Source organism: Oryzias latipes, chromosome 11 (assembly GCF_002234675.1).
Source record: "Oryzias latipes chromosome 11, ASM223467v1".
Lineage (NCBI taxonomy): Eukaryota > Metazoa > Chordata > Actinopteri > Beloniformes > Adrianichthyidae > Oryzias > Oryzias latipes.
This window is the reverse complement of record NC_019869.2, coordinates 8,352,982-8,366,538: the sequence shown is the minus strand read 5'-3', so window position 1 is coordinate 8,366,538 and position 13,557 is coordinate 8,352,982. Positions and strand designations below refer to the sequence as shown.

The following is a 13,557-nucleotide window of genomic DNA, read 5'->3' as shown; positions in this document are numbered from 1 at the left end:
ACAAGTGTGGATTTGACAGCCTTTGCAGGGGCTCCTTGTTATGAAGACAGACAAAAGCACAATGTATTTGGTGTAACTTCATGTGAAATAATGCATGGATCCTCTAACACGGGTCCCTTTTTCATTTGTGGGTGTGCCTGATCCATTGTACGGGATATCAGTCTTGGCAGAATGAAATTCAGTTTATTCCTCTAGCTAGTCTTCTAGCATGATTAAATAATCGCTGATTTAATGCAAGTCAGCATGTGTGCCAGTGTGTGCGCTTGCATTACAGGCTGTGTGTGAGTGTGCCATCTGTATGTTTAAAGACTCCTTGCTTAAGTGAATTAAACCTAATTTCATTTTGTAAGACATTGTTGAGAAAGCTCTCTTTCTTAAATTTATTTTAGACAGCAGGGGCTTTCAATCTTTTTATTCTTGTCCTCACCGCTGGTTTCTAAACGTCCATTTGCCTCTGCAGCGCACAGACTGCAAATTGAACAGATTTTCTCTAAAGTTTATTTTTAGATTCATGTGAAGTCTTCTTAGAAGCCAAACTGTAATACACTATTTTGCCTTAACCAGATAATTTTCAAGTGAGGCTTCACTGCCAGAGCTGAAAGATGGCACCACACACCGCTTGCAGATGCTAAAACACATTTTGAGAGCTCAATATTTGCTGTTTGAGTTAAACCTTTGGATGCTTACATATTTTAGCTTTTTCTATGAAGATCCTAGAGCTCTGCAGATTGAACAGCTGGAGTAGCATCTGTACAGGTACAGCTTTAGGAGAATTTCAAGGTAACTGAAAGCCACAGATTAAATGTTTGGCCCTTCTGCTGGTAAAAAATATTTTTGGTGTTCAGAATTTAAATTTGGAATTAAAATGTTGATGTAATTGGAAAGTTAAGACGCCTCTGAAATCAGCTTAGAAATTTCCAGAGTAACTGTTGCTTTGTCCATTTTAATGAAGCACGGGAAAAAGCCACGTTGGTTTAAAACTTCAATTTAAATCGGTGTGAAAACACATGCCTGGAAAAAAATCACACTGTTCTAAAAGCTGCTTATTTGTTTGTCAGTATTAAGTAGAAAAACAAGCAAGCTAGACTAATGCAGGTAAAAATAGAAGAGGTGTAGAATAAAACCAAAGTGCCCTGCTGGCCTTCTGACCATCACATGTTCTCAAGAACCTGCATCTCTTCCCTTCATTAATGCAGTGGGCTGTTTTTTTGTATGCTCATACTACACCTGCACCATTTTAGCCATTGCCCTTAGGTCTGCTTCTATTTGTGGTCCATAGAAAGCCTACTGGCATTCATACAGAAGTGATTTATGCTGAAGTTTCTTTGCAAGACTTGAACTCTTAAGTCTTTCATGCCTGAACTCAGATCTAATCATATTTTAAAAATATATTCTTTATTGTTTTTTAAACTCTAAGTGATAATAAGTTAACCCTTTAACACCTGAGCTTGACAGAGGTGTCATTGTTCCGACTACCGTGACTCTTCAGCCATTTACGCAACTGACGTAATTCCAGCGGATTTGTAAGTAGATAAAAGCAGCCTTGCGCTGATATGCAGTACTAACACAATAATAAACATAAATACAGCAAACATTAATTTGCTGATTCTGTCGCAGAAGAAAGTAGCTTTGCGCATAACACAGCATATGAAAAGCCGCTTTTCCCCCATGTCAGATTCAGCTAATTTATGTTGATAGCATAAATGGTCGAAGGGTTACTGTAAGTCAAAGGGCAAATGCAATTATGTGTTTGCGGCGACATCTCCTGTGTTAAAGGGATAAGTAATAATAATAGTAGTAAGCTAGCAGGAGAGAGTACAAACAGTAATAATAATAATATATTTATCTCTGCTTTTCCAGACGCTCAAAGCGTCCAATGTGTCCGTTATTCCTTCACTCCTCGTGTATACTTGGTGATGGTAGAGACGTGGCTGCCAGTTCGGCCCCTCACCGTTACATTCATACACATTCACACACCAGTGGAGCCACACTAGAGGCAGGGAGGGGGAAGTGTCTTGCCCAAGGACACAATGACAGTTGACTGGGAATCGAACCGCAGACCCTTCAATCATTGGACGACCTGCTCATAAACATCAACATAAACTGTGTTCAACCTCCTGAGCCACTGCCGCCCAGTCCAGTGGAGTCCAGGATTAAGTGGTACGTTGCAAATTGCGACATACCGCCTAAAGGGGTTAAGTAGAGTGAAGGTTTGGGAAGTTTGGCGCTTTCACACTTGCCAATTGAAGCCAACTAAACCAGGAATCGAAGATATAAAATGTACAAGTATAAATTTGAGATTTCCTGTACAAGTTCCAAGAAATCCCAATATGGCTAATGTGGTATAATGACATCCAGACTCTAGAACCAATGACCTTTAAATGACCAAAGATTTTTGTTTGCATTTTTCTAACCTTCCACAGCTATGGAAAGAAGCAGGCCTAAGTTAAAAAAACCTACAAAATTGTATTCAGGATGAACTGATGGTTTTGCTTTTGTGTAAAAATGTGCAGTGGTTTATAAAGACTTGAGCTTCTTGAGTGTTTGAGCCACCTTTGTGTGTAAATATGCATGTGTGTCAGAGGGCGTTGTTGGTGGTGCCAACTGAACGATTATGGCCCACAGATAAATAGATGTCATTAGGAGTTTGTGCTCTAATTACCTGCAGCCCCTTTTCTGCAGGCTGTGAGTGGTAGAGGCCAGGTATCAGTAATAAATCAGCAAAACATACACTGCTCCACACACAAAGTCTGCTTGTGGGCTTGTCGCACACCCAAAATCCAGAGATTTTACCTCAGACTCTTAATTAGTCTTTTTCCCAATTCACACTGATTTGGAAAAAGAAATACTCGGGCCATTTTAAGCTTAACTTTCTTTACAAATGTCCTCCAGCATGAGAAAAATACCACAAGAACATGTTAAAAACTCCAAAAATGGCATTTTCATCTGGGAAAATAATTTTACGTTTACTAACTATTGAGATTATGAGTCTCATATTCTGTGTGCAATCTAGGTTGCTTTAGGGATTATCTCAGTGATTTCATAAACCTAATGACTGAACGTTCCCACAAACACACTTTTCTTTAATTGTGGCCTCTCATCCAACTCTAGCTTGCTTTCATTAGCCAGAGGAAGCAAATATTTTCAGGTGTGTGAATGTGTTGGGGGCAGCTGGGAGGCCATATGTGAGTGATTTGGGCACTCGGAGGGAAACTGAATTCTGATGACAGACACGCTGTTTGCCCTGCAACAGTAGACACACACGTGCTCAGGAAGTGTGCATCAATCAATCACCTGGCTCTGTGTCTCTACATGTGGTGACCGTATGGCGTGTGTGCCATGCTCACACAGACCCACAGCAGCTCTGGCTCAGTGCGCCACTGAGGATTTGCTCATGTAAGGGTTCCTCTGTCTGATTTCTGACGCCTGCAAACACATGTTCTGTGGAAACGAGGGGTAGATTAACACAGGTGTTTGTTGTACGCAGCATTATAGGAAGCAGGATGTTTTATTATAAACATATTAAGACAGAAACAAAGAAAAATACATATGCTGGATAAATGCAAAACAGTGCTCCGGGTTCAATTATTTCTGGTATTGTCTTTAGAAAGAAAGATGTTGTTGCAGATTATTAATAATAATAATAATTTACTACATAAACTGTGTTTTATACAAATGTATTAATAATCCTCAAGGCTGCTACTTATGTTTATCAGTTTTGGATCTACCTGGAGTAGTCACTGGTTATTCATAGAGTTATACACTTATTTTATTTTTTTAGTAAACCATCCAAACAGATTCTTCACCTATCATGGTACATATCATGGTACATTTGAACTCGGCATGTGTTGCCCATTAAAGAACACACTGATTGCAGGTTCTTAAACCTGCTTTAGGCACATGGTATTTGTTCCCACTGGACTGTCGCTACCCGATACTAGCGCATGTCCTCCGCCTACAGTTGGCAGAGCCTATTTGTGAAATGTCAATACAAGTCTCGCAAATTTAGCTCCAGGCTTTTTCTTTCACAGCTCTATTCTGATATATAAAACACTTGATATCATATAAGTATAGCAGGCAAAAACCGGAATTATTAGTTTCTCCTAATTGGTCAACTGGTTTAACTCTGGCCACGCAATTTATACGAAGAGTCAAAAAATGGTCTTATAGGGCCTATATCCATATATATGATATTATATACCTCTGGCACACTAAAGAACACATTTTTATGAAATATACATTATTTTCAACGTTCTTTTTTTTAACCAGAGGTAAGACGACTCGATATCTGAGGCTCCGCCTTTTGTTCCTTGTCCGAATGATCATGACGTCAATCAGCGCAGTGTCTCCATTTCACCCATGAAAACAAACATCCAAACAAAGATGGATGTGCATATCGCCGATATAATACCAAAGTGTTTTTGGCATTTACCACTAGCTCCGTAGAGAAAGTGTGTGTGTTTGCCTGGGGGCGGTGCTGGGAACGCACACTCTTCCTGGAAGGGGCCGTCCATCACTTTTTGTCACAAAGTGAGATCCCGCTGGTTTTGGTAGGTTGGGAGGGGTTGGTGCTCAGAGCGCAGGATTTTGGAGGAATGCTCAGATATGAACTGATCTAAATAATGCTTTAGGGTTGTTTTTGGTAAAGGAATGAACTTAATAATACACTTATAAGAACAAAAAAAAGGGCCTATAGCATTTTTATAGGCCCTTTAGAAACTTGTGTAACGACGCGTGAGAGTTTTGAACAAGGAAGCCTAAAAACACACATTTATGCTCGTTTACTCAGAGTTTTTATGGGAAGTGGTGGCTTGAATGCATGTTTCCATGGCTGGTGTGAAAGTAGCATTTATAAGTAGATTTAGATTTATCCAGTTTTTTTATTTCATTTTTTACATCTGTTTTTGGCCTGGATTGCCGAAGCATTCATGTGGGTCTTTCTATAAGAAACATGAGTAATTGTGATGTTTTCTTTGCAGTGCATTAGATGTCAAAAAATAAGTTAATAGCAGTGCTTCGACTGGGTTCTGGTGCTTTTTGCTGCCAGCATAGAACAGATGCTCAGTGAAAGTGCAAGTAGTGGCTCCATCTGTGGCTCTGAGACTACAGAAAACCTGACTGACGTGACTAGCTTATCTGTGCTTTTGCTTTCAAAAGTGGGGATATCGCAATATTGAAAAACACCATGCATAGATATCAGTGGTGTTATAAACATCACATAACACGATAGCAGCCCTGAAAAGAAGAGGTTCTTTATGGTAAAAATGCCATGATAGAGGCCAGAGGAAAGAAAATTGAGATAGGAGAAAGACAGAAGATAAGCCCAATAGGTGGATATTACATCAAAGTCAAACTTTACAAAAGCAATTCTAATTTAGGTTTTTAAGGGATCCAACACATCATCTTCAGTAGCCAACATTGTTTTTCAGTTATATAGCAGTTTTTCTTTCTCAAATAGCCTTTCGCTATTGTAGATGGCAGACGAGCACTAATAAACAGCAAATACACAAAAGAAGAAATATCTCCCTCCTGTTGCTACCTGCATGTCTGGCGCTGGTCCGCGGTGTCCAACATAACCGGCTCGATGTGGGTTCATGAAACCGCGTAGAGCGTGTTCTTGAACGCACCACACGCAGCTGGTGTGAATGCAGCATTAAACATAGGTTTGTCTCTGTCTTATTTTTCTATGGTTAAAAATGGGCTATATTGTTTTAGAATGAAAAAGGAATGTTGTCAATTGCTCTCCAGTCTAGAACAGCTTGATCCAGGTAGAATATTAGGCCATCTACTGGTATATTACTTCTAAAATAAATCTGTTTGTTACACTACAGTCTTGGGTGAGTTTTTAACCATTTCTAAATGTTTAGTGGGGTCCTGCCCTTCTTCACAAAATGAGAAGGACTTTGCTCTGGACATTGCTTATTGTTAGACTTTTTACAACTTTTTACAACAAAAATAAAATAAAATAAAAATAAAAAAATGATATTTTGTGTGGGCTACCTATATGCCCCGTACAGGTTTGCCCATATTTTACAGCAGACAACACGTATGCACCCATAAGGGCAGTTGTGACTAAGGATGTAGTTGCAGTGAGTCCCAAAATAAGCGGGACCTGTGCAAAATTTGCATGGCTTTGTACTTGTTTGGGAAAGAAAAACCTTTTCTAGCCAATGTTTGCTGGAAAGTGCTCATGACACATTTGCAATAAATTTGTGAGATGTTCAATTGTAAGTTGTATATTTTTAACAGTTTCGTGTCTGCAACTTTTTTTTAGTCCTCTTAGATTTCAAAGGAGAAAAGACAAAACAAGACAGAAAAGAAAAAAATGTTCAGTTTGAAAAAAGGAGAAACAGTTGGCCAGACAGTCAGATGGAGAGATACAGTCATGGAGGAGAAAGATGAGGTGCACTGTCCTCTCAGGGTCACCAAAGGTGGTGAGTGGGGGCCAGAGGCTTAATGGGATGGAGAAACGTTGTGATTGGCTCATTACTGTGATGGAGCACATTGCCACAACAATTGGCCTTTTCTCCCCCTCCACCCACCAACACCACCCACCCACAGTCCCTCTTTGCACACACCGCATTTCTGTGGACCACTGTACTGTGAACTGCAGAGGTGTGTACAAGTCGGTGCGTATGCAAATAAAATCAAACTCTGGCCAAAAGAGTTTCTGCTGCAGTTTAGAGCAATACTGGAGACTAACATATATTTATACCATTTTCTTCAACAACAGCAGAAAAAATCAATGTTCTATTTTGAAATGTAAACAAAATTGCAGAAATGAAAAAAATATATTTGGGACTAAAGTTTGTATAGTGACCTTTGAGCTACGTTCACACCGGCCTCAGCAATGTCGTTAAAGTCTATGTCAACACAATTTTTGGGGTCGGTGTTCAAAACTCACTCGTTCACGTGTCGCTACGCAATTTTTAAAGACCATTTTTGGACTCTACGAACAAACTGGGTTTGACGTTAAACTAAACGCGCATTGAAAGTTAGATCAGTTGAACATTGACCAGGCAGGGTTTGGGATTTGGAAGTAACAGAAGTGCCAACCGTTGAAAAATTGATCATGGAGGAGAATTTTTTTCTTTTCTTTTTTTTTTTTTTTTACAATTTATTTATTTATTTATTTATTCATATATTTTAAAAAAAACAAATGCCATACAGATATATTAATAATTTGGTAAAAAAAAAAAAAGTCCATAATGTAAGGATTACGGTTTGTATGTGTATTACAGGTTTGCTAGTGTTTACTTCAAGTCTTTGGTAAAATACTTTTATATCTTGAAATGTTTGTTGCTTGTTACTCACAAAGTTCTACAGCAATAATAGAGCTGTTTACTGTATGATAGTTTTTTCTTTTTAGTATACTTAAAGGACCTATATCTTGCTATTCCCACAAAAGAACCACTTTTCTTTTCCTTTTTTTCATGGAGGAGAAATTAATTAATAATTGTGATTTGTTCCCAGCTGGAATTTGACACCAAAGTTTTCTATATATCGAAATAGAGCTTTGAAAGGAAACATCTGGAGCAAGATTTGCAAGATTTGTATCACTTTGACATTTCACACCAAGTGTAGGTACATTTGCTAGTATCGGGTAACAAATATCCAGTGTGAACACAATATGCTACACGTGCGTTCAAGAATGTGTATTCATGAACGCGTGTCACATACCCGGCGTGAAAGTAGCACTATAGATTTATCTGATCCCATTAGTTCCATAAAGCAACCTTTTTCTTTAAACAATAAGCATTATTTTATTTTTTATTCTTCTTTATAATCATACTGTAATCCAAAATGTGCATATTTTGATGTAGTTCACACACAGACGGTAATACGATTTCTTTTGTTCTCTTCTTATAGCGCCGCAGAGGCAGTGGGGTTTTTTGTGCCAACTGTCTGACCACCAAGACATCGCTCTGGAGGAAAAACGCCAATGGCGGCTACGTCTGCAACGCATGTGGTTTATACCAAAAACTCCACTCAGTAAGTCCTCAGCATGTAAACAGATGCCACATCCATCCCAGCTGTGACTCATTCTCTGCAGGCCGCCTTAGTCATACTAATATGCAACATTTGGGCATCATCATGCATTGCACACGCTGTACTTGCAGGTAAACAATCCAGACGTGGAGATGATTTTTGGATTTACTGATCAATACATTTTGTGTTTTACTTTTCACCAGCTGAAGATATTCTGTCCAGAACACTTAGATTTATCTTTTTCCCCAAATAAAAGTTTACATCAACTAGAGTAGATTAAACTTAGGTTATATGTTTTACTTTTTCTTTTTTGTTTAACCAAAGCCATTTTGAAACACACCACCTAATCAGTGTTACAGCCAAAATGCTGATTTATTCCATTTGTTTTCAAACAATTGGATATTATTTATTTGTCATACTTTCCTTTTAACAATCGAGGGTCCTCGGTACTGAAATTTTCTTTTTCTTTACAAAACTAGTGATTTAAATCAGGGCTGCAAGATTTAAGAAAAACTTGCAATGTGCGATATTTGTGATCAATAATACGATGACAGTATTATTTCTGATACTTGAACGAAAAGCAAAGCAAAAATAACCCCTACATCATCTTATTTAATTACAACAGTTTTATTTAAATATTCCAAATACTCAAAAATGATAGTCCAAATGACCCTCCTCTACATAGGAGGCAGACATCTAACAGAAGGGGTCCATTCCATTGGTCCATTGGTCAAATGCATAAAGGGCTTGATTTGATTCATTAATTACTTTAAGCTACCATTAGATTTTTTTTTATCATGTTAACATCTAAGGTAACCATTTATTGCAGTTGATGCAATAGACGCATATCACACAGGCTGATATCGCGATTACAATAACTTTCTGATTTGTTGTGCAGACCTAGTTTAAAAGAAATAAATGTAAAAAATTCAATATTTAAATTGTTGTTATTTTTTTTTATTCTGTTTTTTTTGGCCTTAAAACTGCAAGAAATACAGTCCTCATACCTGGATACCCATGCAATATGGAAATCATTTTCAAAAGCAATAAAAACCAGCTGTAAACATCACAATGAAAGTAATTGTTGGACCAGGAACATTAAACATTTTATTTGAAAAGAATATAGTTCCTACACTGGAGACTTGATGTTTAAAGGTGCTTATGGTATCATTATATATATTAAAATGATCTGTTCCACAGGTAAACTCCTGCAATTATTGCTCTGAATCCCTCTCTGAAAATCTAATATTGGGTTAAAAGCAGATTTAAGGTGTTGAGAAATGCAGACATTTCAATAGCCATAATTAACCAGCTCCATGGAGGGAAAAACATGATGGAATAAATCAGGTTTACAATTGCAGCCAGGGGAGAGTCAAAAGAAAACTCACATTTAATTAGACTGCATAAAGTGCAGCAGAGATAAAGGGCCATAAAAATTGGTGTTGACTTCAGAACATTAGGCTTTAGACATTTTTCCAAGGTGCTTTACCTAAAAGGGCATTTTTCTGTCATCAGCATCAGAAACAACAGTTTTATTTTCACTGACTTTTCAAATCAGCTTGTAAAATTTCAATTCAATAATTTGCAGTTTGTAGAAAGACATGTCTTTTGACCATATTTTGGCTATAAGTATTATAATATACAGCACAAATGGAATAGAGAGAATGACAGACGTTTATTCCTTTCTGTCCCTGTATATGTCCTTGGTTCAACCCGTTCATCTCATCTGTTGCTCCAATCACGTCCCAGCTTTGTCTACTCTTGGCAGTCTTCATGACAACCATATTTTATACCCCATAATAAAAGTTTTATACGCTCTACACACATTATTAGAGAGGATAGCAGCTAGTAAAACACTTAAGAGTCCGAGAGGGGAAGGGAGAGTTATGAATAACGAGACAGGAAAAGGTAGACAAGAAGGGGGAGGGAGGGAAAAGAGTAGGGGTAAAGAGAAGGGAGAATGCCAAGGAGGGAAAAAATTGAGCATAATGAAGTGGGCAGTGGGAGGTTTTTTTTTAAAGACATGGAGGGAGGTGGAGAGATTAAAACCTGGTGAAGGTAACAATTGAAAAGGAAAACTGATAGAAATTCGGATAAGTAAAACAAGAGCTGTTTGTGTGAGCAGTAACTGGGCTTAGTTATCATACCAAAGCAACACTGTAGCCATAAAGGTGCACTACATAAAACGGTCTTGTTTGCTTTGAGTCTAGCCTCATGCATGATTATTGAATAAACAGAAAGCCAAGAAAGTGGCTCTCCTTTATTTTCTGATAAGACATGTCGATAACAAGACCTCAATTAAAGAAGAGCACCAAACTCCTCCATTAAAATGGTAGATGTTTGCGTAAGGACATTTTTGCATTGAAACACCACTGATGCTGTGACAAACATTTGTTTATGATCTAAAGGGGACAGTTTCCCCTCTTGAGCTGTAATTTGGAACAATGAGAGGCTGAGCTTAGACTATAGGGAGCTTTGGGTTTCATTCCTGCTTTGACTTATTGCAAACTAGTACAAAAAGTGTCTGTTGTGACACTTGTACTTGTGTTTGCTGGCATTTTTACTCCACCTATTTTATTTGTACATAACTTACAATACTAAAACAGATTTTAAAATGTTCTCTGTCTGCATCTCTTTTGAGCTCCTCTCTTATTTATGCAAATATCCGTTTTCCACAGGATCTTCTATGATTTGCAGTTTTTTTATTTTGCCACTTTTTGCCCCAAAATTAAAAAAAAAGTTGAGCAGAAAACCAAAAATACTTAATAAATTTGCAGTTGGAATATTGGTTGTGGTTTTGGCATAAAACTGGACCAAAGTTTTGACCAACCAAATGTTAGAGACTTGTTGCTGTAAAACAAGGGCAAATTGCCTTTGCCCCAGATCTACTGTAAGTGCATCCTCTTGTGGTGAGGGAGAAAACTACATCCACAAGATTTGCAAATGTTTTATATTTTTCAGTTTGTTTTTTTGGTAATGCTATACATTTATCATGCTGCGCTTCACGGTTATGTTTTTAGGCATTACAAAAAAACATCTTTTACGTCTGTACAAATTAGAAAATAACCTTGTAATAACTGGTCAGTCACTTTTTGGTTTTTCATTTTTCTTAATCAATTTTAACATTTTGGCTCCCCCCTATAGGTTTTGTTTTACATAAAAGAAAGGGAGAAAAAAAAACATTTGCCCATAGATTATAAATTCCAATGTACTATTGACACTTTTAAAAATGACTTTTAATAGGCCCAGGGATGTGTTCAGAACATGCGGTGGGATACCCAAAGTTGGCTGTATGGGGATATTAGAGGGGCTATAGATCAGCAAAACTTATCAAATGAAATATGTTCGTGTGCAATGTAGATTCTCAAGTTTCTGCACAGTTGAACCAGAATATTTTAAAAATATATTCTATTTTATGATACAGATTTGAAGAAAAAATAAGTTTAAAAGTCTTTGTCAAAACAAAGATAGAAAATTCCCTTGTGCTCTATGTTGTACCCTTTCACAGTCTTACTGTTTGGCCGAATTTTTTATTTGGCATGCTTTTGCTTTATTATTTTGCCTGTGTTCTGCAATCTATGGAGCCCGTGTCCTGACATGGAAAAAATGTTTTTATTTCATTCCCACAAATTCATATTTTGTTCCCACAGCTTAATATTCTGCTCCCACGAAATAATATACCGTTCCACGAAATACTATTTCGTTCCCTCGAAATAATTAAGTTGTGAGAATGAAATGGTATCTTGTTCCCACAAAATAATATTCCGTTCCCACGCATTAATTGATTTGTGCAAATTAGGTAATTATTTATGTCATAAGTCATTCATAAACATGGATTGCTGCTTCGCCTACCGGACATAGCTCCTAGCTCCTACCTTTATATACACGGATGTGAGCAATTTGCTACGTGTCCCATCACGCATACCCCATAATGCATCTCGACCAGCCAATCATTTGTCTTGTTGTTAGACTACAGTTAAAGGGACACGGTGATTGGTCGAGATGCATTATAGGGTATGGGTGATGCAAGAAGGGACACGTGGCATGTAGCCTACTAGCCTCCAGATGTAAAGTGACTGCTAACGAGCATGATGCTTTTGTAGAGCTTTTTAAAATAAATAAATCTGATCTCTAAACATCCTCCGTGTCTTCAATGCAATGTAATGAGACACACACGGACAGAAATGTGAAAGTATCTGCTGTAAATCTAAATATTGCTCACATCCGTGTTTATGAAGCTAGGAGCTGTGTCCGGTAGGTGAACCAGCCAGCTTGGGTATCCTAAATCTTATGATATTTTTCTGATTTTCATCGAGACAATAATAAATCGATCATTCTTGTTTTTATTTTCCCCCTCTTGAACGAATGTGGGTCACAGAGACGGGAAGTAGTGGCAGAAAGCGGCTTTTGCAGCAGGATGAACGGAGAGTGAACCAGGATGTGAATGAACCCAGACATGAAAACGTGATTACCGATGCTTTTGTGCTTTTTAAAATAAATAAATCTGCTCTTTAAACATCATCCGTGTCTCCAATGCAATGTAATGAGACACACAGACAGAAATATGAAAGTATCTGCTTTGAATCCTAATATTGCTCACATCCATGTTTATGAATGCCTTATGACGTGAATAACAGGTCAATGACGGGCTAGGTAGCATGTACCCTACTAGCCTTCAGATGTAATGTGACTGCTAACGAGTATGTTAATAAAAGACAAGTCCTGAATATTATTATTCCAATTCGACCCTAAACTACAATATCCCATACCGCACCGAATGCCGGCATGACAAGCTAAAGAGCTTTGCGGTGGAGCTAGGAGCTCTGTCCGGAGAATCGCTGCCATGTGGCGAAGCAGCAAGCTTGGGTATCCTAAATCTTATGATATTTTTCTTATGTTCATTGAGATGATAATAAATTGATCATTCATGTATCTATTTTCCCATTTTTAAACGAATGTGAAAAAATGAAAAGCCAGCTCAACGGCAGAAACAAGAGCCGGGCAAAAAACAGTTATGCGCACTGCCAGTTATCAGATACCATGCAGGTATAATAAGATGGCCAAAGGAAGAGCATGAATGTTACAGACCATGGATGTTAAGACACGAAAGCTACTCACCATACAGGGAGGGTTCCATCACAAATCCAGCGCCCTGAGACTGTATATTAGCCTCAGGGAAGGAGATCCCTGAAAAGACCTCAGACATCTCAGAACAGCTAAGTTACAGGGCAGGACCCTCAAGCTCCCTGGCCTTTAGTAGAGGACCAGAACTTGGGTGAGAAACCATCCATGGAGGGTGAGAGGGGCGTTGTTTTTATATATGTGTGTGTTTGTAAAAGTGTTTCCTGGATTATGGTAGGGGGTTGCATTCCTTAAATACCGCGTGATAAGTCAAATCAGTGAAGTAAGATTGCAGATTGTTTAATTTTCCTGACGGACGTTAACATTTTTACACTTCCATCCACTCTTGTTTAAACTCTCAAAATTCAAACTTTTCATAGAAAAATAAGTCCAGTATTATGGAATGAAAACAAAAATGTGATCTCGATCAAAGATTTATATCACTCT

At 38.0% G+C, this 13,557-nt stretch overlaps 1 protein-coding gene across 6 annotated transcripts in view; it reads left to right on the top strand.

Annotated features, from left to right (window-relative positions):
* Window positions 1-13,557, top strand: part of trps1 (transcriptional repressor GATA binding 1) — a 131,199-nt gene that overhangs the window by 110,128 nt on the left and 7,514 nt on the right. For all 6 annotated transcript variants that reach the window (XM_020707071.2, XM_011480779.3, XM_011480778.3 and 3 more), the window contains one exon: window positions 7,870-7,992. In XM_020707071.2, coding sequence (XP_020562730.1) covers window positions 7,870-7,992 — 123 coding nt within the window. The remainder of the gene's footprint in view (window positions 1-7,869; window positions 7,993-13,557) is intronic.